General features: G+C 34.7%; 5 protein-coding genes across 8 annotated transcripts in view; 1 reads left to right on the top strand and 4 right to left on the bottom strand.

The window, feature by feature from the left end:
* The first annotated feature begins 4,331 nt into the window (after positions 1-4,331).
* Positions 4,332-7,693, top strand: LOC131005502 (B-box zinc finger protein 19-like). Of its 2 annotated transcripts, none has more exons than XM_057932509.1 (6): positions 4,332-5,161; positions 5,828-5,924; positions 6,005-6,120; positions 6,217-6,468; positions 6,554-6,645; positions 7,267-7,693. In XM_057932509.1, exons 1-5 carry the CDS (start codon positions 5,069-5,071, stop codon positions 6,638-6,640), a joined length of 645 nt encoding a protein of 214 aa, XP_057788492.1. In that variant the 5' UTR covers positions 4,332-5,068; the 3' UTR covers positions 6,641-6,645; positions 7,267-7,693. The 2 variants fall into 2 exon arrangements, with proteins under 2 accessions (XP_057788492.1, XP_057788491.1); XM_057932508.1 differs by having other exon boundaries at positions 7,246-7,693.
* A 426-nt stretch (positions 7,694-8,119) lies between these two features.
* Positions 8,120-10,372, bottom strand: LOC131005501 (uncharacterized). 3 transcript variants are annotated; one of them, XM_057932504.1, is made up of 2 exons: positions 10,018-10,372; positions 8,120-9,144 (listed from the first exon to the last, which is right to left on the bottom strand). In XM_057932504.1, exon 2 carries the CDS (start codon positions 9,090-9,092, stop codon positions 8,268-8,270), a length of 825 nt encoding a protein of 274 aa, XP_057788487.1. In that variant the 5' UTR covers positions 9,093-9,144; positions 10,018-10,372; the 3' UTR covers positions 8,120-8,267. The 3 variants fall into 3 exon arrangements, with proteins under 3 accessions (XP_057788487.1, XP_057788488.1, XP_057788489.1); XM_057932505.1 differs by having other exon boundaries at positions 8,120-9,136; positions 10,018-10,296; XM_057932506.1 differs by having other exon boundaries at positions 8,120-9,162; positions 10,018-10,290.
* A 4,827-nt stretch (positions 10,373-15,199) lies between these two features.
* The window catches only part of LOC131005499 (60S ribosomal protein L7a-2-like), a 29,206-nt gene continuing 17,592 nt past the window's right edge, over positions 15,200-26,813 (bottom strand). Inside the window, exons 2-7 of the mRNA XM_057932503.1 lie at positions 16,993-17,018; positions 16,669-16,918; positions 15,961-16,130; positions 15,744-15,872; positions 15,582-15,674; positions 15,200-15,503 (exon numbers count right to left, since the gene is read on the bottom strand). Coding sequence (XP_057788486.1) covers positions 15,372-15,503; positions 15,582-15,674; positions 15,744-15,872; positions 15,961-16,130; positions 16,669-16,918; positions 16,993-16,995 — 777 coding nt within the window. The 5' untranslated portion in view covers positions 16,996-17,018 and the 3' untranslated portion in view covers positions 15,200-15,371. The remainder of the gene's footprint in view (positions 15,504-15,581; positions 15,675-15,743; positions 15,873-15,960; positions 16,131-16,668; positions 16,919-16,992; positions 17,019-26,813) is intronic.
* LOC131005497 (probable carboxylesterase 2) lies at positions 20,496-21,876 on the bottom strand. The gene has a single exon (XM_057932501.1). It carries the CDS (start codon positions 21,577-21,579, stop codon positions 20,647-20,649), a length of 933 nt encoding a protein of 310 aa, XP_057788484.1. The 5' UTR covers positions 21,580-21,876; the 3' UTR covers positions 20,496-20,646.
* LOC131005498 (probable carboxylesterase 2) lies at positions 23,120-24,476 on the bottom strand. Its single transcript, XM_057932502.1, has one exon. The coding sequence runs from the start codon at positions 24,157-24,159 to the stop codon at positions 23,230-23,232; it is 930 nt and encodes a 309-aa protein (XP_057788485.1). The 5' UTR covers positions 24,160-24,476; the 3' UTR covers positions 23,120-23,229.

The raw sequence follows: 26,813 nt of genomic DNA, 5'->3' as shown, positions 1-26,813 counted from the left end.
AAATCGAGACATGGGGCCGTTGAACATCGAAGTCAGGGAGGGTTAGCGGCGGTGGGACGACCGCTGACGCCGTTTGGTTTTGATTGGGGTTTGATTTGGTTTTGAGGAAATTGGGGTCTGATTTGGTTTTGGTTTTTGATTTTTTTGGTGACAAACGAATTCGCATAGCCAGAAAATTTGGGGTGGTTGTCGTCGGCGGCGCCGGCGCCGGCGACCCCGTCGGCCGGAAAATGGGGAAGAAGATACAGATTTTGATTAAAGAAAGACTTAACTATCTCTTTAATTTTGTTGGACCACATTTAATCTCCACTAACTATCTCTTTCTTAATCTCCGTGCCGAAAAGAATGTAGACGACTTTAATGGGACGGAGGGAGTATTTTAATAAGGGAAATAAGCACGTCTGACGTGTCCAGCTGTTTATCGACACAGCAAGTAGGAATTGTGGTACGTCCGTTGCGTTCACGATATCTTATAACTGGTTGGTTGATAAGGATTAATTTATCTTTGCGTCGATGAACAGAGTTATTAAATTAGTATGGATTTATTCAAGTCGAGTTACTTTTCATTGATTATTTTCTAGAGTTATTTTCGTTGATTTATTTGTTTTCTTAGCTAATTAATATTTTTCTCAATTTAAGGCGTGATGGCTACACCAATTTAGGTCTTTAGGAATTTGATTGCGATTACTCCGTTCTTTGTGGTTCGACCCTGCTTGCTATTATATTATTCTAATTTGTAGTTATTGCAGGAATTATTTGGTGGCATGCGACGTCCACAGTAATTTATAGAATTTTATTATCTAAACATAATATTTTAAAAAATATATATATTTTTTACTATTTTAATTAAGTAGGTATCACCGTGTATCGCACGGGAGTAATACTCATTATGAGAAAAAAAGAAATTGAAATTCATGAAGCCTCAGCCAAATCAAGATGAACCTCTTCCATTGCCGTTGCCGGCTGTGGAACCGAAACCCCTGCCATTGCCGTTGTCGGCTGCTGCGGCTGTGGAACCACTGCAGTTGGAACCTATTATTTTATTGGATATTGATAATTTTTTCAATATTATGTTCCACCACGACAATCTCCTTCAACACAATATTCAATATCCGGAACCAGATTTCTTCAACTTCGACAATCCAGGCAGAGTTCTACAAGATGAAAATTTTGGCAATCTTGGCGGACTTCAAGAATTGGTTCTAGACGGGTTGAATTTCATATGGGGAGAAGCGTTTCTTATTATCTCTTCTTGAAATAAAAGGAAGGAAAAAGAAATAGTGAAATTTTCTTTTTATATAAAATGAGAGAGAAGAAATAAAATATTTAAATAAAGAATTTTTTATTATTCTATAATTTTTATAATAAATCTATCAAATTAAAAGAACACATTCTTATATAAAAAAAAACTTTTGATATCTCAACTCGCCGTTTAAACTAGATCTGCTCGACCTTTTCGAATAGATTGATAAAAAATAAATGCTCCTTCTGTCCCACTCTAATAGTCTTATTTTTTGTTTTGAATGTCTCACTAAAATAGTCTCATTCTTATTTTATGAGTGTAGGTAAATGACTAAAATAAAATGGATCACACCATTTTTCTACTAAAAAGTAAGTTTTTTTTTAATTTTCGTATTTATGTTGGGATAGAGGGGTTAATAATATAAAATTAGGGACAAAAGAGACATATATGAAATTAGTGGGTGAGAATGGAGCGGAAGTTTAAGTAGCTATCATTCCACATAATCAATTTTTGACGTTTGTGGCTGTGAATTAATACCAAATACGGTATTAGTAAGTTAAGTAATGTCTAGTTTGGCTCTCAAATTTGGCTCTCCATCTTTCCAAACATTTTCGGACCAACTCCATCTTTCTAATCTTATTATAGGATTGTGTGCGTGTATTGGCTAAGCGGTAAGAGGTTAAATGCTTAAGGTCAAAGGTCTTGAGTTCGAGTCCCTTATGGTGCGACCTATTTTTCTTTATTTAATATTTTAAAAAAAAAATCTTATTATAGGATTTGTTAGCTGCATAAAGTTTACTTTTTGTTTGTGGACCAAACACGCCCTCAAACCTCCCCTTCTCGACGATTCTTCGCCTGGTGGGCCCATTCTCACTCTCTTTGAGAATATGTGACCTTTTCTTTTTCTCCTCATTTTTTTTTGAATTATTTCTCCTCATTTAAATATTAATCAATTTAGGGTGATTCACTTTGGTGGTAAAATTTTTATTAAAAAATAATAATAGAAATGAAAAAAAATAAGGAGAAAAAAAGATGAAAAAAAATATAGAAAAATATTTTCACACCACTAGCTAATATTATCAAATACTCTACTTAAAAAAAAAGTGAAAGTAAGATACCCAAAAAAATATTTCACTCTATTTAATTTTTTTTTGCTATCATAGTAAATATATGAAAATAATAAAATAAATAAAAATATACATTTTCTCTTATTTTCCATCAAAGTAAATACATACTTGAGGGTAATTGTTACATATCGCCAATTCTATTCATTTTCTTCCAAAAAAAAGTGCCACTTCTATCCATTTTCTATTTTATCATTATTCATAACACGATATTTAACGCCAATTCCATTCATCATTTTCCATCAAAGAAAATATGATTTTAGAAAAAAAAAAAAAAAAAGCAGATTTAGCTTCAAAAAAAAGTGTACAATTTTATGATTTGCAATTTTGGAACGCTATTTCTTAAAGTGGCCGGTTACATGTGTTTTTCCGGTAACTATTCTTTAACTTCATTAAATTCCAGTCAATGTTATCAATTACACGAACTGTAAAGGTCGTGTTTTTTATATATGGATAAAACTATTATTATTATTATATGCAATAATGAATAAACTCTTTCTTTAAAGTAGAGGTAATATAAATTGAAGATTGAACTCCAATATTATTAGAAACTTTGAGCCATATATTAGAAACTTTGAGCCACGGGTTATAAGCCACCGGTTATCCGTACATTTGAGCTATATGTTAGAAACTTTGTTGAACACAATAACTTTTTTGGGGGTAAATCTATTTGGATCAAATTGATCCTGATCCCAATTATTAAGGACAAAATAGTTATAATTTTAAAAATGAAAATATATTTTACCTTAAATATCCATAGTAAAAGTTTATATATATATATATATATATATATATAGGGAGAGGTTCAAGAAAGAACCCTAAATAAAAGAAGACCGGAGAACCATTTTCAGTCATTCGATCAACAAGATCTACGGCGGATGCATCATCTTGTTGGATGAATGCAGATCCTGGGTTCGAATCCTGAAGGGAGAATTTTTTTTTAATTTTTTTAGTGCATTAATTTTAACTGCGAATGCATTAATTTTTACAGTGGATGCATTAGATTTGATGGTTCTCCCGTTCTCACAAATAATGTAGTTCTCTCTAGAACCACACCCTATATATATATATATATATATATATATATATATATATATATCAAATTAAGGTCAAAATTTGATTTACATATATTTTAGTTTTATTTTAAATAATTTAAAATATTTTTTAAAATGGAATAAAAAGTTATAATATATTTTAGTTAAAATAAATTAGTACCATTTAAAAAAAATTAAAATATCCATTTAATGATGACTTTTAAAGCAAATTTAATGATAAAATATTATTCAATATATATACATACACATATATATGTGTGTATAATTAATCAAAATTCTGATTGAAAATACAATTATTTAATGAATTTTTTGTTCCCAAAATATATATATATAGGGAGAGGTTCAAGAAAGAACCATAAATAAAAAAAGAACGGAGAACCATTTTCAGCCATTCGATCATCAAGATCTACGGTGAATGCATCATCTTGTTGCATGAATATAGAACCTGAGTTCGAATCCTGAAGGGAGCATTTTTTTTTTATTTTTTTAGTGCATTAATTTTAACAGCGAATGCATTAATTTTTACAGTAAATGCATTAGATTTGATGGTTCTCCCGTTCTCACAAATAATGTAGTTCTCTCTAGAACCACGCCCTATATATATATATGAAAATTATGAAATGAAAATATATAAAGAATAAAAATATCTTTCTATTTTGACATTGAATATTTATTGCATTTCATCCTGATCAACTTGATCCAAATATCATTATTTTTTTTTCCTTTATGTTAAAGGTGCAATCCCATTGAAAATGAAACCAACGGCTATTCATTTATGAAAAATGAATGAGCTCATCCATTTTTGTCACGGAATCAAATTATATTTCTATTAGAAAACAAGGAGACATTATTTTTTCGTTGATGTTTTCCTCTAGCGTATCAAATAGGGGTGCAAATGTCACGCACAAAGGGAACATAAAAATCTCAAATGTATTTGCAACTAAAAATGTATACCATAAATTACTTGAATAAATATATATTATCTTTTGTCTATGGTTCATTTTTTTTTTGTCTCATTAATAATCATTCAGTCTAAAAAAGAAAATTGCTTAATCTCACAAAAAATTACGCGTTCCATTATTTTTTTACACTTTTATCTTTTAATTATTTCTTTCTTAATAGCTGTGATGAACAGTAATAAATCATTATTTGACGAGACTGAAGATCTCTCGTGTATATTAATATGACCTTAATCAAATCACCACAAGCAATCAAGGAGTTGTCATAATCTAAGCGATTAACCGAGGGCAGTTTAGTCACCGAGTTCCCAAAATGTGACGTGTCAGGTGAAGAGAGCGAGTATAAGGCCTCCGTACACGAGCGAGTGGACAACAAAACTATTTCCGACCGTAACTCCAAAGAAACTGGCTCTCCTTTGTATATCCGAGTCCCATTTTTCCGATCCCCGACACTCTATCCGCCGCCGGAACCTCCACTTCCACTGCCTCGCCGCAGTTCTCACGCACTAACTGTGATCCACTACGTGTTCGTGCACAAGCACAGCTGCTTACTTCATAGCTTAAAGCTTTCGAGAAGTTGAGAATTCCCATATTTGTATTGGATGGACAAGTGGAGAGTGTGAAGTGAAGTAGGTGTTATCAGATACGAGTTTTGATCGGTCAGAGAAGAGCTCAGACGGTGATATAATGAGAACTCTGTGCGACGTCTGCGAGAGCGCGGCGGCGATTTTGTTCTGCGCCGCCGATGAGGCGTCGCTCTGCCGCGCTTGTGATGATAAGGTATTGATGTGTGTGTGTGTGACTGTGTGATTGGATCTAACTGGATACTTTTTTTATTCTTTTTTTTTTTCGGATTTTTTGTTGGAAATTGCTTCTATTAATCTGCGTATTTTTTGTTTGGATTTGGGTATTTTTGTTGTGATGAACAATTATGATGTCGGAATTTAGGTTTCTACAGGCTTTCCTTTCTTCTTTGGTTCATTTGTCTTTTTCCCTTTCTGTTTATTGTTTTAGAAAGAATTGCAAGGCCGCAAAGGTGATTACTGATTACTTCTCCATTGAGAAATTCTGATATTTGCATTTCTTTTCCGTGAAGTAATGCAAGTTTCTATAACTATACTTTAAAAAAATATGGTTATTTTTTATTATTATTATTTAATGTATCTTGAATGTATAGTTTAACTGAAATATATAGTTAGGTCACTGTAATCAGCTTTTGAGGTTACATACTGATTTTATTATCAAGTGCTGCTAATTGATGCATCTTTTTCAAGCATTTTAGCTTTGAAGATTGTTTTGTTAAGGTAGGATTGATCTTGTTTCATTACTTCTTAAGATTGTTGATGCTGAGGAGAAGAAGTCCGTTTTAAGACTCTTAATTCAAATCTTGATTGTCATTTCAAAATCTTGTTGGCCAAGAATGTTTAGGCTTGTGTGTTGTGGCAGGTTCACATGTGTAACAAGCTTGCTAGTAGGCACGTACGAGTTGGACTAGCCGAGCCCAGTGAAGTCCCGCGTTGTGACATATGTGAGAACGCACCTGGTATGCTGCTTCGTATCCCTTCCTTTCGTCTTCATACTTGCAAAAAAAAGGAAAACCACTTCATGGGCACTTGTATGTAGCTTTCTTTTATTGTGAGGTCGATGGAACTTCCCTTTGTCTGCAATGCGATATGATTGTCCACGTTGGTGGCAAAAGAACCCACGGAAGATATCTTTTGCTGAGGCAGAGAGTTGAGGTTTGTGGTTGTAAACGAAGGGCACTGGTTCCCGTTTTGTACCAAGCAAACACGGCCTTGACCCTTTGTTTCGTTTGTTTGCATGGTTTTCTGTAGTTTCCAGGGGACAAACCTGGAAGTGGGAGCTCGGGTGAGCCAGGATCACAGAGACTGAGTCCCGGTGAAGCGAAGAGAGAGCCTTCTCACACCACGTCACCTCTTAGAGGAAACAAGGGTGTTCAAAATCATCGTGTTTCTGCTGATCTAACTCCGGATAACAACACTGAGAATGATGGGAACATGGAGAATATGTTTATTGATCTCAATTCGAGGCCTCAAAGAATGCCTGGTCAAGCTCCAACGTATCAGGTATTCGTTTTATGATTGGATACTTGTATATTTCTATAAAATAAGTTGTTCTAAAAGTTTAGTTCTTTTTCATAATTCTTAAAAGGGACGTGGGGACGGATTGGGCGACAACAGTCATCAATCCGAAGGTGTCGTTCCAAATGGATACTTCAAAAGGGAGCCTGAGAAGTAATAAAGGTATATTCCTTATATGTCCAATTAATAGTAATATTTGGATTTTATGTCTCCAATATATTTTATAACACACGTCGATCTATTCAATTTCTCCGCGCGAAAGCCTTTCTATGACGTTCCTGCAATGATCTCATCATGTGAAACTGCAGTTTCTTGGTATAAAATGAGTATTTATATAGAAAATCCTCTCTTTGATATTACTATACTGATTGATGAATTTATGTATTTGGGTTGCTGTTATAATCATCTCACAAAATGTTTAAGCTTCACATTACATTATTGTCTAGTCATAAGAGTTAATCAGAATGTCATTGTGAGGTTTCTAGTCGTGGGGTAGAAAAAACATGATTTAGGCGATGAACTTCTTAAAACCGTTCTTGATTCATGCAAATGATTCCATTAAGATGTAGTAAAATCCATAGCAGCATAAGCTTCTAACCAAAATGCTATCTTATTTGAATTCCTCGATCCATAAGGGTGTGTTGTAGCATACAAATAATGAGTTGTTGAATACGTCGTTGTTAATGTCGAGAAGGAAATGGCAGATTTTCATACATAGTACAAATTACAATGCTATTATTAATCTTTTTCTTGCAACTTCAGTTCGGTGCATCCTGCTTGCAGGCAGTATTAGCAATGGAAGAGACAGCGCATGTAACATTCGCCCGGAAACAGTCACTATCGAGGATTATTGTCCACTTTCTTCACTCGTTGCTCCTAGAATCTACCAAACAAATTAAGTAGTTCTTGAAGAAAGCTTGTAGAGGATGATACGACGTTAGCTCCTAGACGACCTCAAGAAAATCGAAGTCACCAATAAACCTGCACAGTAGGTTCCTTTCCTTTTCCCTTTTAATTTTCCTGTTACTTTTATCCTTTTTTTGGATTCATAGTGAAAAACAACTGGATATGGTATGCATCAAGAGATTAAAGTAGAGGTCCTGTATCCAGAATTCGTCTGCTATACGTTGTGCAATCGTGTGTTGTATCCGAAGCTCGATGGCTTTTTCGTGCAGCTTGAAATGAAATTGCTTCAACTCTTCTGTTTCTAGTTTTGGTTACTGAATTCTCAGCATGCAATGTACATATGGTATTTGTAAATCACAGAAAATTATATAATTGGATAAATGCACGAAATATTAACCTGGATCACAACCGAAATAACTTGAGCATAAACGGCTAAGTAGGGTCGGATAGCTATCATCGTTTTAATATGCTTGCTTCTCTTACATCAAATCTTGTGATTCTGCAGCAGATGGTAAGCCATATTATTTGATCAAATCAATTTAGCAAAAACTGTGTGTGGTAAACAGGAGGCAAAATTAGCCTTAAGGTTGTATTCTTTTTTGTTATAAATTTATCATGAGAAAAAAGAAAAAAAAAATCTACCTCTAAATCTCTCTTTTTCCTCATTTCTTCTTATTATTTTGTTTCCTTCTGATTCATAATATTATTCCCAATCAAATGGTACAAGACGAGGCAAAACAGCATAATTTCACCAGAAAAAAAGAGGCCAAATTCTACATCAAAATGTCAAGAAAGATACGAGAGAGGCAATTACTTCCGAAACTACATCAAAAAAAGTAAACCTAAAGTAATGAGATGAAGCAGAGTAACTTTTCACGTCAATTCGTCTTGGTCCAAGTTTGACTCAACGAGAGGTCTGCGATTCCAGAAACGAGGTCGTCGACTGACCCCGCTCCGGAATCATCAAGAAACGGAGGCGCTGGATTTCCAGCAAGGGCTCTATTCAGCTGATTTACAAGATCATTCTCTTCGGGTGTGCCATCCAAATCCCATATCTTGAAAATGTCGTCAGTGGATTGCTCCGATTTGGATTCTTGGAAAACAAAATCCACCTCCGGATCAGACAGTCGGAGATCTTTCAATTTCTCGTCGTATGTGGGAAGAAAAATGTCTTCCATCTTATGCTTTGACCAAAAAGGATCGGCATCAACATCCTCATGGTTCGAAACTCCATCACTGCTTGGTTCTGCTCGATCACTAGTGTCTGCAATACTAAGAGGAGTTATCTCTGAATTGTGAATATCATTTCTACCTCGACTGTAATGAATCTGCATCAGTTTGGACAGCCTTGGTAGTAAAGTCTTGTCAAAGTCGTAACGACTTGGTAGTAAAGTCTTGTCAAAGTCGTAACGAGGAGACTGGATTTGGAGACCGCTGTCAGCACCCACACCACCGGCTGCAACTGCAATACCGTTGACAGTTTCCTCCTCTAGGTTATCTATAACAGCACCTGGGTCCTCATCAGAAACAACATCCATATTGGCTCTTTCAGGAGAATCTTCTCTCTCATACGGAGAAGGATCATGTTGTGCGTTAAGAGCTACAAACAATGTATCTTTAAGAGAATTCCAACCATCTTCAAGCATGTCGAGGTCTTTTCTCAAGCAAGAGTCCACCCAGGCAGCATCTTCTGGCGAAAGCATTACTCCAGGCAACGGAATGACACTTGATGAAGATTTACAGCCTTCTGTCAAACTACACCAACAACAGTGGCTATTATTTCAAAATACCAAAATGAGAAGTTAGTGTTTTCTGTACGTATTTGGTTGCATATATAAGATGCTACAAGTTCAAAAATTCAATCTTGATTTCCTCATCTGAACAAAAGAAAACTTCAAACTCCAACTAAGATGTTAGCAAACAAAGAGAAAACCACCCCATTGTTGCTACAATGGAAACAAGCAAAAAGCCCCAATTCAAGTTCAGTTTTGAGAAAATAATGAAGTAACGAAAGAAATGTCTCCTGAAGTTTATGTACCATTTTCAGTTTTCAGTAACAAATAACACATACGCTTCGTTACTCCTATCAGGCCAGAAATCGTGTTCACAGTCACAAAAATCACCCACAAAATTTACCCAAGAAGCCCTGAGTTGAAATGCATAACTCTTGTTTCAGAAAAGGAGACAAAGTCTCCATCCACACAGCCTTCAAATGCTGGATTCTATTTTCAGATAAGGAGACTAAGTCATCATCCACACACAGCCTAAAAATGTAAAGTTGAACACGATCAATACGAAACGACCATTGAGACATAGACGATAACAAACCGTAGAGAATGACCCCTTAATGCAAATCCCTCCTCACAAAATCTCCATGAACAACCTCAGCTAAAGTTTAGGTAACAACAAAAGGCTACCAACAATGACCAAAATACATCAACATTTGTACGCCATGCATAAGCCGATTAGAGTGCTTTTGTAACCATTAACAGCACCAATACATGCTTCAATATGAAAATATGAAAGCATAAATAAACAAATGAATAAAGAGCAGCAAAGCAATAAATCACGAAATCATTCTCACACATTGGGAAATCCGAATTTCCAGAAATCGGTAAGATTCCATACCTTGTGATTGAGCAGTGATTATGGAGTATATACCGAAATTGTCTTCCTTCTCGAATAGATGACTCAAAATTCTTCTAATATTTGGTTAAAAGATTGAATTAATTTCGGGATATGAAACTGCAGCGAAATTGGAGGAGAAATCGCGTTTATAATTTAAAGCGACAAATGATGGCAGCGAGACTCAGACCACCTCGCTGAAATTAGGGTTTCTGAGTTAATTAAAATTTTCAATCCCCGACGGGCGTCAAAATGTTTAAGATGGTGTGTAGCGTAAATCCCAAACGACGTCGCATTGGTTGATTTCTGAAATAGTCTAAAAATTCGGGGAAATTTTGAAAAAGGAGTTCCGTTTCCGGGACTTCGACGGATTTGTTAGGGATTAAACAAAATTTTATTTATATATTTAAAAAAAATTATAAACGACGAAATAAACTAAAAATAACAACTATTTATGCAGCTATAATTCAGGATTATGATGTCAATAAGATGATCTCTTGATTATGACGCTATTAAAATTGGACTACGGACTATTTAAAGTTGGACTATGTGACTGTTTATGCAGCTATTATTCAGGATAGTATTTAAACAAAACTTTATTTATATATTTAAAAAAAATACTACGAAAAAAATTAGAAATAACAACTATTTACGCAACTATAAATCAGGATTTTGATGTCAATAAGATGATCTCTTGATTATGATTTATGAAGCTATTTAAAGTTGGACTAAGTGACGTTAACTTAAGTTTAAAAGATAATGTATAATTCACTGAACAGTTAATTGGACTAAACGATTCTAAATTTGTTGGATCATATAATCATTTAAATATTCAATTATAGATTGTAGATAAACACCTCCTTTAATAATTGTCCATTTAAACATAGTGAAAGCAAATTGCCTAATTATACACAAGCAGTGGCAAATTGAAGAACAAATCATGAATTCCCGACTCCTATTGTGATGACATATATTTACTAGACAAACATTATAACAAAAATATGGGACAAAGTGGTATGAAACTCAAACTATCAAGGCATGAACGAAAACAAAACACATTAAACGCTCAATAAACAAAGATTTATCCCATGTAGATAGTCTACATGCGATGAACTCCAAATACGTCAGGTCAGTTTTCAAAATGCAGATACTCTGTGCGGCTTTTGCAAAGTGAAAATGAAACCATTAATCATACTTTTTTTGAGTGCTTTAAACCCGATGAAGTTTGGAAAGAGATTTTGTGGTGGATTGGCAAACAGACAACAATGAATCATATGGCTAAGGAGCATCTGTTGGCCTTTATAAATCTCGGAAACAAGGATGACAGCCAATTTCTTCTTGTGGTTTGGTTATGCACGATTTGGTGCATATGGAAATAGAGGAATGTTTGTAAGTTCAACCAAGGCGTGTGGAGGAAAGAGAAGTTGGTTGCGGAGATCAAAACAAGGATTTGGGGGTGGATGGAGGCTTTTAAATTGCAGCGTATCACTTCAGATTTTAGGCGATGGTTTACAGAGGTAAAATTACATGTTAGTTCGTCTTGAGAGTTCTGAGGTGTTTCCCCGATTCGTTGTTGATGTTTTTGCTTTTTTCTTTGTATCCTCTCGCCTTTGGGTATTCCTGATACCCCTTCTTTTTTATAAATTGCTCCTTTTCCTGATAAAAAAGTAGAGCATTAAAAGAAAAAAAAGACAAAATTCATGTTCGATATGTGTAAAACAATAGCAGCATTTAATGGACAAATAAAAACCCAAGAACTTGATAGATCATCCTTTGAGCGGCCTCTTTGGCAAGGACCCTCTCCTTAGCCTTGGTCTTGGCCTTGGCCTGTGATTTCGATCCCATGACACCACCTCCCCATTTCAAATCGAAATATAAAATTATGTTGACAATGCCAGTTACTGACTTACTGTTTTAAAAGGAACTTTTACAATTTAAAATAGTTGAAAACGTATTTGAGATTGACAATGTCCCTAGAAAGATTGAATGATTTGACAATATTTATAAATATAATACATTAACACACACACACATAGGGGGAGGATCCATAGAGAATTATATTTTCGTAGAGAATGAAGAATAACGAATAAATCTATAAATTTTACGAATAAATCAGCATAATTAATGAACAGATATACTCAGTAAATATAGTGAAAATCTCGCCCCTCCCAGGATTCGAACCCAGGCCAAAATCTTATTCATACGCTACATTGTTTTATTCATCGAAATTATAGACTTATTCGATATTTTTTCACGCATTCTCTATTCTCAAAATATTTTGCATTCTCTATGGATCTTCTCCCCACACACATATATATATATATATATATATATATATGTGTGTGTGTGTATATTTCAGTAGAAATTTTGTATAAGTTATTTTAATATAATATGTACATATTATATCATCTTTAATTTTTTCATGTATGAACGAAATTAAAATTTAGGGCAAATTCCGGAATGACCTAAAAAAGTTTATGTATTTATATTGCAACTCTATATAGTTAAAAAAAATAGCAAAATTCACAAATAGTTTGTGGATTTACAGTTAATTAACGCTTCAAAAAAAAATATTACGAAATGCAAATAAGTAAAAAGTAATTAAAAGTTTCAAAAAACCTTTCAAAAACTAATAGAAAATTTGAAAGAAAAATATCTATATATTTTGGTGGAAATTTTTTAAATAGATAGTAATAATCATTAGTTAAAAAGGTTTTGTGAAAATCTTGTTCATTCATTTTATATGCCTCCAATTATAAGATGGTTTTATCTTCATTTTAATGCTATTATCTTTATTAAAGTATAATAATATAAGTAACTTATAAAATTCTATTTTCTAAATATAATATTCTAAAAAATATAATTTTTTTACTGTGCATCGCACGAGAGTAATATTAGTTATGTAGAAAAAGAGATTAAGAGATTTTAGGTAACATAGATTTGAACAATGTCGTAGATGATTTTGCAAGTAAAATTGGTAAATGAAGTCATTTTTTATAAGAAATGGATTTTTCAATATATTGATGATGTTCGCTATTTTCTTTACACGCCGCAAGTGTACGGGTACAATTGTATATAGTGGCATACAAGGTCGAATCCACATAGACCAAATAAACCAATTCCTATCCTAGATCCTAATTCGCTATCTAGATAACCGGAATTTACAGTTTTTGTTTGAGAACAAAATAGATAATTATAGCAGAAAAATAAATGGAACTATCTCAAGATCCCGGAGCAACATCCTTTCGTGTTGGAGGCCGATGTGACTCATGCAGAGGTGGCAGAGCTGCTTATGAAGAGCGAGGATCTGGAGGCCGCTCTGCGCGGCCTTGTTGGTTTTATTGAGGCAAAGAAGGAGAGTGGGCAGTGTGGGAAGACTAAGAAGATTGATGAGTTTGAGGAATTGATGAAGAAACTTAAAGAGATAGATTCAAGTTAGGGATGTGAGTGATGTTCATGCTGATGATGTGAAGATGATTATAGGATGCCTTGATGATACGAGGGATGTTCTACGTGGAGGCAAAGGAGGAGAGACTGGAGAGGTTTTAAACCATGGGATTTCAGGATTAAGTGGTATGAGTGATGAGAGTTATTTTGGAATATGAGGTAGTCTAGAGCAGGACTAGTGAAGTTGCTATTCAACTTCATCACCAAACAATAGATTTTGTACAAGTACATGATTCTTGCTATGAAATTGCTGCTAATTGGATATTGATCAATGTTCATAATATGTTTACTGTTGTTTTTAATAAGCGCTTATGTTTTTTGCCTATTTTGGAGTACTTGATTCCATGGCCGGGTCCACAGGTAATATCCATGGCTTGAACCTTGTTTGATCCACTCACAATCGAAATGCCAGCCATCCCCTTCATCCCATTTAGGGATGTCAATTTAGCCCGAAACCCGTGGGCTGATCCAATTAACCCACCATCCGAGAGGGTTAGGGTTGAATATTTTCAACCCGATTAGCCCATAACCGAATAGCCCGGCATCCGATAGGGTCGGTCCGACTAACCCGATGGGCTAGCCCGAAACCCGAATACTTAATATTAAATATTTAGATATAAAAATAAAAAAATGACAAAATATTATAAAGCCTCATCATTTCACTTTTCTGTATTTTTGAGATGCTTTGATTCTATGAATTCAAACTATTGTTAGATATTTTATTATTTTTTCGTTAACAAAGTTGAACATTTTATTATTACCAACTTATTTTATATGTTATGTAATTTTGATGTTTTTTTCAATATCTTATATTTTGCATTTCATGCTTGCTATATAATTTATATATTTGATTTCTATGTATATTTTATACATTATACATTAAATCATTAAAAATAACAAAATACAAATGATTATTTTATTTTTACGCATTTAAGTCGACTAGCCCGATGGGCTAGCCCGAAACCCGAACGTATAGGGTTAGGGTTGAAAATTTATAACCCGATAAAATCTCCAACTCGATTAACCCGCACCCGATTAACCCGAAACCCGATAGGACTGGCCCGAAACTCGGTGAACTGGCCCGATTGACATCCCTAATCCCATTACACAATTTGTCATGTACCAGATTTCAACCGTATCCAACTTATCAATTTAGGATGATTGACTTAGCTTTTCACTGAACTTGTAGAGATGCTTCTAACATTGGGCATGTCATGTAAGATTTGTGAGGGCAATTAGAGTAATGAATGTTTGAAGATATCCGTATAGAAGCTCCATTTGATGACCAAGTCAATCACCCTCTAGTATGATGTGACTGTTTATGCAGCTATAATTCAGGACCTTAAACAAAACTTTATTTATATATATTAAAAAAAATACTTATAAGATAAAAAAATTAGAAATAACAAGACAAAAAAATTAGAAATAACAACTATTTATGCATGTGATGTCAATAAGTTGATCTCTTGATTATGATTTATGAAGCTATTTAAAGTTGGACTAAGTGGCGTTAGCTTAAGTTTAAAAGATAATAAAGTCTAATTCACATTGGACTATCTTTTAAATATAGAGTAAATTGCCTCATTATACACAAGCAGTGGCAAATTGCCTAATTCAAATTGAAGAACAAATCATGAATTCCCAACTCCTATTGTGATGACATATATTTACTAGACAAACATTATAACAAAAATATGGGACAAAGTGGTATGAAACTCAAACTATCAAGGCATGAACGAAAACAAAACACATCAACGCGCAATAAAGAAAGATTTATCCCAGTCTACTCCAAACAAGATAAAAAAGTAGAGCATTAAAAGAAAAAAAAACAAAATTCATGTTTGATATGGGTAAAACAATAGCAGCATTTAAAACTATAGCTAATGGACAAATAAAAACCCAAGAACTTGTTAGATCATCCTCTGCGCAGCCTCTTTGGCAAGGACCCTCTCCTTAGCCTTGGTCTTGGCCTGTGACTTCGATCCCATGACACCGCCTCCCCATTTCTTCCTGGTCTCGTCGTACTTGTCATTGAAATTGGCCTGTAGATTCAAAGGATTAGATCTGCCATTAAATGTCCAAAACTGAAGAAAACCATAATTATGTTATAGCCTTAATACCTTGATAGCCTCCAGGATTTTGGAGAATTCCATCTTGTCCTCATTCTTTACTGAGGTCAAGCATAGAACAGAGGCAGTTTTCTTGTGGACAATCTGGACAGAACAAAACGTCATATTAGGCAAAGCCAAACGAAGATAAAATCAAAATTAAGTGGGACTTACGCTTCCCAATCTAGCTTTGCCCTTGACAATGCAGTATGGGATCTCCATCTTCCTGCACAAAGCAGGTAGCCACACAACCAACTCAATAGGATCGACATCATGGGCGATGACGACCAATTGTGCTTTGTTCTATGAAGGAAGTCATGCAAAAAATCAGTGAAAACACATCAACACCTGTGAAATAAACAAAACTAAGAGAAAGGGAATAAAGTGAAACCTGCTCAATCAGATATGTCACATGGTTGAGACCATACTTCACCACAATGGGTTTCTTGGTCTCAGGCGTTTTGCCCTCTGCTTCAGCTTGAGCTCTTTTCAAGAGTCGATCTTTCTTTTGAGCTCTATCCTCAGGTCTATACTTGAGCAACATTCTGAATAGGCTTGTTGCTGAATCAAGCAGAAATTAACTATACATTGTTAGTCTAAAACAATAGAGCATAAAGACATGCTAATTTTATAAGATACACATAAACAACCACATACAAACTTGCATACAATTAAAGAAAAAAAAATGCTTGACTCCATTCGATATAGAAACTAAATTTAAAATACTTCAAAAAAGTCATACTACAAGCTTACATAAGAAAATCCTTCATCCCATTATATTCATAATATTAAACTCAGGAAACAGAACAATACTTTTGAATGACCAACACCCATACCATTTAGCGTAATGCATTTATCGAATAACAATTTCTCAATACAGCAAAATATAAAGACATTGCTACCTAGCATCTAAAACCATACATTTCATGGGTAAATGAAGTGACCAATACTACCAATATTTATCAGTAAATAGTTATGTAACACTGGAAAAAAAATCACTAGCACAAATAAAAACTCAACTAACCAAATAACTACCCAGAGCGAAAAAACAAACCGAAAGAGCCAAAGACATAAACAAATCGGACAGGAAAATACGCACCCAAGTTCTTGTCCAGTGTTTTCGAGAACTGGTGAATCGGGGGCGGCACCTTCAACCGCTGCTTCAAGATCATCTTCTTCCGCTGAATCCGCACAACTTGCGGCCATCTTACGAACCTGTGAAGATCCTTCTTGGGCGGGAGGGCGCCGCCGATCCCGAATTGCTTCGGCCTCTTCTCGAAGAGGGGGTTAACAACTTTCTCCGCCTTCTTCTTGGCGGCGGCCGGAAGCTTCGCACCCTTTTTTGGAGGCTGAAAATTAACATTGCATTAGAAACTAGAGATAAATGGAGGAAAAAAGATAGAGGGTGTGAGAGAATCGAAACCATTTTTCTTCTTCTGCTGCTGCTGCGGCGATGAAATGAGCGAGGGTTTACAATCGGCTGCGAAACCCTAAATTTTATACCTCAACTGAAGGAAGATGTTGAGGCTGCTTAGGGTTTTATTGCCGGAAATTGGGCCTCAACATTTTTACTTTTTTCTCAAATGGCCCATCAGCGGGATTTGAAACCCAACTAAAATATTATGAAAAATTGTGGGATGGTATTTAACGAAAATAATTAAATTGGGGTGGGTTATGCTTTGCTACTTTGGTCCCAATTTCTTATTTTAAAATATCATGTTCGTTCAATTTTGATGTGATGTAGAAAAAAATCTCAAATTATAAATGTTGTTTATTTTCTTGAATTCTGATTATCTATTTGAATGTAGATATTGAGAGAGTCTTGGAAATCAAAGCATATGTACAAAAGATGGTCTACAATCGAATATTCATTTAATCAGTCGGCATTGGACTTTCGATGTGAATAAAATAAAATATGATTTTAATTAATAAATTAAAAATACTAGAAGCTTATATATATATATTCTCTCCGTCCCACTAAAAAAGACATATATTTCATTTTGGGTCGTCTCACCATGAGTGATCTATTTCCATAAATGAAAATTTTTAACCCTTAAAAAAATGTAATAGAGTCACTTTTAATCAATTTATATTGTAGGAGTTTTTTTGAAACAAATAGTAAAAAATTAATGAATCATAACCTTAAATGCTTCTAATAGTTTGTTGTAAATTTAGTCATAAGAAAAAGTTAATTAGGCTTTACATTCTATAATTTCTTATTAATTTGATGGATTGAAACTTTGGAATATTCCAAGGCTCTTTGATTATTTATATCATTCAAGCTAGTTTTGTCCGATTATTATCCCATGAAAATGATGGGATTGGAGAAATTTTACTCTTGAAGATAAAAATAATTAATAATGCAAAGTAAACGCCCCCTTAATATGCAGTATTTGATATAAGTTTATTTGCATCCGAAGAATACATCTTTTGCCCCCCCAGAGTTTTATGTTTGTTTCATTATTCCCTTAATCGCATTTTCTGTTTGATTTCACCCCTGAACTTAGATCCGGTTTTAGTAAGTCCTACATTTTATCTTATTTTATTAAGCTCTTGTGCTATAAAGCTAAAATAAGTTTGTTAATAGAAGTACAAGGACCTGATTCGTAAAACAAAAATTGGATGTTCAAGGATAAATAAGAAGAGAAAAGGTTATAAGGGCGTAATGAAATAAAACTTGAAAGTTCAAGGGCAAAAATGTCAACAAACCAGTGTTAGCTATTTCTTTTAGGGAACAATAGTGGATTTGTTAATCATTTTTTTCTTTCGAAATGTGGAAGCTTCTGTAGCTAACGTTGGCCTCTGGCATTTTACTTGCTGAGTGCTCTGGGGAAAAAACAATCGATTGAGGATGTAATTTTTTGGTGTTCAATGATTGTTGGCAATGTATGATTATATATATTTTTCTCAAAACTTAATAATTTGCTTAATTTGGTGTTTGCTATTGGGGTTTGACGATGGAACAGACTTTTCTGCATTTACTTTGATGGATATCATAAGAAAAAAATAAATAACAAAAATTTATGTCTTTAAATTGCCTTATTTATTTTCTCACATTTTATACAAAAAGAAAGTTGATCATTTTTCTTTTCTTACTTTCACTCTTAGGAGCCCAGAGATAGATTACCTCATCGTTCATGCCCCCTTTGAATGAGTGTGAATGTCCTTGGCCAAGCCATTTTCGATTTGCCTTCAAATGATTTCAGATAAGAGGATGAGGTTTGGTAGGTTGCTTGTATCTTGCAGTTAATTTGTTAGTTTATCTACGTCACCTCTTTACTTGCTACATCTATATATGCATGAATGTGTAATAAAGCTAACTTTCTCCAATACTTTTATGAATAAGCAATTGTAAAATGGAATGCTATAGTGATTTATGAATAGCCGTCTACGCCCAACAAAATCCAAGTCCTCATTTTTTTTTTCCTGTTTTTTTTTTCATTGTGAATATTTAAGGCAATATATATTCAAATCCAATTGTAAAAGTATAATTATTACTGGAAAAGGAAAGTATGTCAAGAAAACATATCAAATCGAATGAGACAATGATTATTACTCGAAAAGGAAAACATTTTAAGAAAATATATCAAGTCGAATGAGACAACTCAAAAAGGCATGAGTGATTTGTAATAACATAATTGTTATCCCCCCAAAAAAACGCTAAGTCAAATAGAATGGAGAGAATTTGATTAGATCAAGTGAATTAAATGAATTGAAATATACACATGTATTAAATCAAGTGAAATATACACATGTATGTTAGGACATGTGGATTTATGCAGTTTCCTAGTGCACTTAATTATATGCTACTTTCTAGAAGAAAAATACTCACTCTGTTTCATTGTAATTAGCTCATTTTTGTCAGATACGAAAATTAAAAAACTATCTTGTTAAGAAAATAGTAGTGCAGTTTACACTAATTAAATACTCCCTCCGTCCCACCATTTTAGTCCCCTCTCACTTTTCACACATATTAAGAAAATGCATTTAATTTTTATACTCTTATTTATTATTTTCACATATCATTTTCACATTTAAGTGAAGCATTAAATAAGGTCAATTTAGTAAAAATAATATTTTTATATAGGTGGACTATCTTTTTGGGATATCTCAAAATGGAATAAGGGACTAAAATGATGGGACGAAGGGAGTACATTTTTTTTTACTTCAAATAAAGAACAAGTCTATTACAATTTGACAGAAGGAGTAATTAGTTTCGTGCATATCCATGCTAAAAAGTAAAAACACGAACCAAATTATACTAAAACCAATTAATTCCTTCATATCCCTTCCATCACAACCATTTTACCAAACAACATTGATTAAAAGCCAATTAATTAGTTGACACTTGCTCAAGATATCAACTAACAAGTTAAATAAATCTCAAACACAACATCTAGAAGAAAAATAATTAGTTTCGTGCATATCCACACAAAAAACACGAACCAAATTATACTAAAACCAATTAATTCGTTCATCTCAACCAGTTTTACCAAACAACCTTATCAATGCTCGAAATTAAGGCAAGTACTTTGCGATGATTTATTCGAGGATTGTTGTTGATTTTCGGCATGTTCGCCATGAGTCGAATTGGGCCACTCATTATTTAGCTAATTTAGCTGCTTGTTATAGTGTAATGATCTGGAATCAAGAATTCCCACCTTAACACTTGGATATTGTTCGTTATGATCTAATTTAATACAAATACTTGGGTGTTTCATCAAAAAAAGAAGTAGCAAACTATAATACTCCAAGATAATTCAATTTTCAAGACCCTTTACTATCCACATCAAAGATTATTTGTTACTACACCCTCCGTCCCATTGATATTATTGAGAAGAATATTGATTTAGTAAAAATGATGAAAAGTGAGTCATTATCCATGGGACGGAGTCACGGAGGGAGTATAAGATAATACTCGACTAATTATACAATACTAATTAATATCAAAAAAAAAATTATACAATATGGAGTATAAACTATAGAGAATATTGCAGAGAACAATATATATATGTAGCAAACTAGGATTTAGTGTTTGATCATAGCTATATGTAGTACTTATATTTATAACACGGTATTAATTATTGATAAAGGAAGCAACTTTTCTGAGCATGGCGATGCCAATCTCATTATCAGGAACAATCACACTGAAAACATGGTCCTCACCTGCAACCTCGAAGCACTGGATTTCTCCCTTCCACCCACAATTGCTCACCACCTCCTTGTAATACCACCCTCTCTCCTTCAGAAAATCCTTCTCCGCTACATAAACCAACACCTTTCCGCAACCCAAACCCGATATCTTCGGATCCTTACCCGGATTCACCCACGCCTCGTCGCAGTCCCTCAACCCCGGCCAAACGAATCGCAACAGTCTCTCACTGAATTCCCTCCCTCTCTTGGACTGCTCCGTCGTTTCGCTCCCAATCGGATCCACGCCCCCGAAGAAGGGGCAGTTGAGAAAAATCCCCCGCAGATTGAACCCCTCCGGGTTCTCCGACCCGACCCGCATCGCCATGTTGTGCGCTATGTTGGCGCCGGCGCTGTCCCCGCCTAAATACACACGGCTCAGGTCCGCGAATTCCTCAATCCACTCCTCCTTGCCCTCGGCGCTCCATTTGAGAGCGCGCCACGAATCCTCGAACGCGATCGGGAGCGGAAATTCCGGTGCTAATCGGTAATTCACCGACACGGCGACCACGTTGGCTTGTGCGACTAAGTGGTTGAGGTGCTTTTGATACTGAGCGGAGAAGGCGGATTCGATGACGAAGCCGCCGCCGTGGTAGTAGACGAGAAGCGGGAGCTTTTTGCTCCGGTGGGCGTTGGGCGGCAGGTAAATGCGGGCGGAGAGGTTGATCTCCGGCGCGATGTCGACGTCTTTGGATTGAACCCCCGTGGCTGGATCGAGAGACGACGGGGGAACGGTGTCTTGGCCCATTAGCCTTTCGATTCGGCCATTTGTGTAGACTCTTACGAAAGGGAAGAAGTCGTGGAGCATTTCGTTGGCCATTGATGATTGGTAATTAGTTTGATGAGGGAGGAAGGATTTTCGCCCTAGAAAATTTGAGACACTGCTTGTTTGGCTTGTTGCTCTAGTAGTGACACTTCGTCGTTTTTATGCTATTTTAAGGCTCCAATGAAATGAATTCAAGATTCCTTTTATTTGGAAAAGGATGAGGGCTAAGATTTGAATCCTAAAAATCTAGATATTTACATACTGAAGTCTAGCATGCAATGTTTAGATGTACCATTCATCATTGGAGACTTGCATTGTCGATTTAAATGCTACAAAACAAATTCGTCCTTCAAAAACTATGAATGTTATAGGAGTATCCGTCTTAATCATCCTAAAATTATTATTTATTCATTCGGTTCAATGGCTATTGAGAATAAATTAAATGAAAATTTGAAACCATCGATATGGAATTTGTACTCGTGATTATAAAAATAACATGAATCAAAACTAGGTCATTAAAACTTTGGGTTAATAGTGTTTTATGTCCCGAACTTTCAATGTTTTTCACAAAATATCTCGAACTTTCATTTTCTCTTAAATAACCCCAAATTTTTAATTCTTTCCATAAAATGTACCGCTATACAAAAAATTATGTGACAAAAAGATGAATTATCTTGCTGAAAGAAATATTTTATGGACCGTCATTGTTGGAAAATCATATTAGGAACTATCATTGTTGAAAAATGTTGAAAGTTCATGGTTTTTTTTTTTATCATCTTTCCGTCATCGATAACGAGACATTTTATGGAAAAAAATTTAAGTTCGGGATTTTTTAGAAGAAAATGAAAGTTTGAGACATTTTATAAAAAACACTGAAAGTTCGAGACATAAAACACTATCGTATTTTAAACTAGTTATTTTTGCAACTAGTGTCAGTATATATATGGCATTGTCTATAAATACATTAACTTTATCCTATTTCCAAAAATACACATGATTTTTTAAAATTGTTACACAATACATGAGTTTTCAAATTTTCATATTTGAATCTCCTTAGTTCTCTGCATTTTATTTCATATATGTCGCATGCTTTAGATTTCAAAAAATCATTGAATTCAACATCTAAATAGAAGATAATAAATTGGATAACTAGTCACTGTTAGTACTTTTCAGTCCATGTGAATTCGACAGTTCGACTTGTTGCATTGTGCTAAAACAACCATACACTCGCATCGTGTTATCCAATAAACGTACAATGTCGAATATTTGATAAATTTTATCGCAATACCAACATACTTGAAAATTTGCGACAATTTTCCTATAAATTTTATTTGCAGATTTTGCGAAATTCACCATAGTTAATATTCCTCTAATCTGCCAATGAAACCTAGTTTAAGCAGTAAAGCTGATGCACCCAAAAACTCTCTGTTGTTAGAGGTTTAAGTTTCGTCTGGGCGTGGTTATTTTATCCAAAACCTATACCTAATTCATCTCCTCTAATACCTGCCAAAACCTAACATATAATTTCTTTTAAAAAAAAATTGAAGCAAACATGGAGTAATTTCTTAAATTAAGAACTTGAACGATAAGAATCTGTTTGAAATTAAAAGTTAATTCCCCAAATCAGTCAAATTATACCAAATGTTCATCGTCTAATTCTAAACCAACCTCGTGGACTATTTTTAATACCAAACTATGATACGATTACTGATTTATAAAGGAAGCAACTTTTCGGAGCATGGCGATGCCCATCTCAGTATGAGGAGCAATCACACTGAAAATATGTTCCTCACCTGCAACCTCGACGCACTGGATTTCTCCCTTCCACCCACAATTGCTCACCACCTCCTTGTAATACCACCCTCTCTCCTTCAGAAAATCCTTTTCCGCCACATAAACCAACACCTTTCCGCAGCCCAAACCCGATATCTTCGGATCCTTACCCGGATTCACCCACGCCTCGTCGCTGCCCCTCAATCCCGGCCAAACGAATCGCCACAGCCTCTCACTGAATTCCCTCCCTCTCTTGGACTGCTCCGTCGTCTCGCTCCCAATCGGATCCACGCCCCCGAAGAAGGGGCAGTTGAGAAAAATCCCCCGCAGATTGAACCCCTCCGGATTCTCCGACCCGACCCGCATCGCCATGTTGTGCGCTATGTTGGCGCCGGCGCTGTCCCCGCCTAAATACACGCGGTTCAGATCCGCGAATTCCTTGATCCACTCCTCCTTGCCCTCGGCGCTCCAATTGAGAGCGCGCCACGAATCCTCGAACGCGGCCGGGAGAGGGGATTCGGGGGCTAATCGGTAATTCACCGACACGGCGACCACGTTGGCTTGTGCGACTAAGTGGTTGAGGTGCTTCTGATACTGAGCGGAGAAGGCGGATTCGATGATGAAGGCGCCGCCGTGGTAGTAGACGAGAAGGGGGAGCTTTTTGCTCCGGTCGGCGTTGGGCGGCAGGTAGATGCGGGCGGAGAGGTTGATCTCCGGCGCGATGTCGACGTCTTTGGATTGAACCCCCGTGGCTGGATCGAGAGATGGGGGAACGGTTTCTTGGCCCATTAGCCTCTCGATTCGGCCATTTTTGTAGACTCTAAGCAAAGGGAAGAAGTCGTGGAGTATCTCGTTGGCCATTGATGAGTGATGAGGGAGCTCAGAAAGGATAAATTTAGCAGCTTTATTTTTCTCCTTGACAATAATTCATGTGAACTTGTTGGCAAAGCATATCTTGTGCAATTCACCTTTTGTTGACTCTTAAGAATAAAAAATTAAAAAGAGAGAAGAAAACCAATTACAATAATTAACAACGCTTGACTTTAAACATAAGATTTTTCTTTTCTTTTTTGACGAATGTTAAGGAAATTTGGAAAACATGTTGTAGACAACTTAAAAGGATATTGTATTCTCCTTCAAGAATAAAATGCAAGAGATAATAGATCCTTTATGATGAAATGCACGAGATTATGATGCAAATTCGCAATTTATAAGAGCATCTCTAGTCCTGATTATTGGAGCCGGACCGAACTGGCACGAAGGAGATGACTTGGGAACGGTCAATTTTTTATTTATTTTTTTCCTTTTTACCGTTGGCAATTTTTTTTTTCTCTTATGAATACTACATTTCACTCACATTCTTTTTCACATTCTCTACAATCTCTCTAAATTTCATCTCAATTTCAAGTAATGGAGAAAGGTTTCAATGAATTTTTCAATAAGTATTCTCAAGATGCGAACATTTCGAGTACCAACCCGATGATGGGGTTCACTCCTTTCTCTAAAGTGTCCATAATGTTGAATTTTAATTTTAATGAAAGACACTTATAATTTTAAATTAAAAGAATAAAAATGAGATTAATTGAAAATGAAGATTTTAGTATCACTTTAAGCGTCAATACACTGAATAGGGGTGGCGCTAAGATGTGGTCCACCAATTAGCGCCACCCCTAGATGCTCTAAGGCATTTTACATGTTAACAAGAAGGCCAATAAGGTTTAGGGTCATTTTAAGATTCAAAAACATGATCGTTTTACTATTTTCCTTCTCGTGAAATTTCTAAGGATATGATTGTGAATGTGAGATTTATCAAATGATATAATGACCAAATCGAGTTAATTCGTACATTGCCTTGGAACATTACAAAAACTCATTAGAACATTTCAAAAACTACTTCGTTCACGAAATATGAAGGATACTATATAGAATTCATCTATTTTTATACAAAAATAAAAAAATGTGGGCAGTTATATATATTTAGCAAAACCCCATCATTTTTAGTTATATATTTTGATTATAGAGATCATAGGCTAATCTAGACGATTTCATATAATAAAAAAATACTCATAAAAATAAAAAAATTAGAAATACTAATCATTTATGTGTACATGTATCCCTTAATGTTTTATAAATAAATAAATAAAATCTAACCCTACCCCAAATTCTAAGAGTACTTTGGTCATAATGATTATTTTTATAATTTTATTTATATGTATACAATTCCTTTTTATTATATGATTTTGGATATAATAGGATGAATAATATACGTGCACATGATTTTTATTTTTTTTTTTGTTTGAGATATATGTGCATATGAATTACTCCATTATGTAGTGGGATAGTGGGAATATAATAATGCTACTAATAACGGATTGGGCTTACTGTGTGGAGGCTCCCAATCCCAATGGGCTTAAAAGCACAACAAAAATAGTGCAGCATTTTAACGTGAGCCCATCGAATTATTCATCTGCAGAATTCTTTATGAATATGATACTGCAGAATGTTCAAGTCTATGAATGACACATCGAATTACACTAGCCATCAATCCTTTCCTATCACGACTTTATTCCATTGATTGCACAACTAAGATTTAGATTCGCCTAAAATATGGAGTAGTATAAATTTTTAACACAAAGATTCTGATCATATGCATAATACATATATTTGAATTTTTATAGTATAGTGTATCACAAAGGAGGTCACATATGTGAACTCACTTTTCCTACCAACTCTTTTCAAACATTATGCACTTATTAAACTATTTACAATTTTAAAAGACAGTTCCACGTGTAAATCCTCTATCCTTATATTGAAAAAGAGAATTAAAAGTCATTTAAAATTATAATTAAAAATGAATATGTAATGGGTTAGTGGGGCATGACCCGCCAAAGGAATAAAGACGGGTAGGGTCATGAGACCATTCGTAAATGAACCAATTTGACGTATTCGGATCCGGGTAGGTGATACGTGATATCAGTGGCCCATTCACCAACCAATTTTTGTCTCTAACAAATATTTTACTAATATATAATATTATAGCTATAATGAAAAGTTGTCACTGGATATTAGCACTTTAGTGCCACATTTACAAAATAGTAGTATAAAAATTGAAATGGAATCATTTAATACGATGTTGAGAAGGAATTAATGACGACATCGATGTTGATCATGACTTTATGATATGGAAGCGTAGCAATTTATTTATGACGAAAATGGTATTTATGATACAACTAACAATTGATGGAATACTAACAGAAATATTCCTTCAAAAAAAGAAAAAAGAAAAAAATTTACATTTACATAATAATAATAATAACACCACAGAGAGAATAAAATTTCCAAAAAAGATTGATGGAATACTAACAGAAATATTCGAAGCATTCTTGATGAATGAATGTTCATTTTCGTTTGAAAGAGAGAAGAAAATTTCCAATGTCAATTTTCATACTTAGATCACTCCCTTCAATGGTGTTATTTGTAGCTGCATGGTATTTCTTTTTCCTAATCCTATTAAT

This window comes from Salvia miltiorrhiza, chromosome 1, assembly GCF_028751815.1.
Source record: "Salvia miltiorrhiza cultivar Shanhuang (shh) chromosome 1, IMPLAD_Smil_shh, whole genome shotgun sequence".
Taxonomy (NCBI): Eukaryota; Viridiplantae; Streptophyta; class Magnoliopsida; order Lamiales; family Lamiaceae; genus Salvia; species Salvia miltiorrhiza.
This window is presented reverse-complemented; position numbering and strand designations above follow the sequence as displayed.

Coding starts and splice junctions, on each gene's coding strand:
- LOC131005502 (XM_057932509.1), top strand. CDS start 5,069: ATGAGAACTCTGTGCGACGTCTGCGAGAGCGCGGCGGCGATTTTGTTC. Junction 5,162..5,827: donor GCCGCGCTTGTGATGATAAG/GTATTGATGTGT, acceptor GTGTTGTGGCAG/GTTCACATGTGTAACAAGCT. Junction 5,925..6,004: donor CATATGTGAGAACGCACCTG/GTATGCTGCTTC, acceptor ACTTGTATGTAG/CTTTCTTTTATTGTGAGGTC.
- LOC131005501 (XM_057932504.1), bottom strand. CDS start 9,092: ATGCTTTCGCCAGAAGATGCTGCCTGGGTGGACTCTTGCTTGAGAAAA.
- LOC131005497 (XM_057932501.1), bottom strand. CDS start 21,579: ATGGCCAACGAAATGCTCCACGACTTCTTCCCTTTCGTAAGAGTCTAC.
- LOC131005498 (XM_057932502.1), bottom strand. CDS start 24,159: ATGGCCAACGAGATACTCCACGACTTCTTCCCTTTGCTTAGAGTCTAC.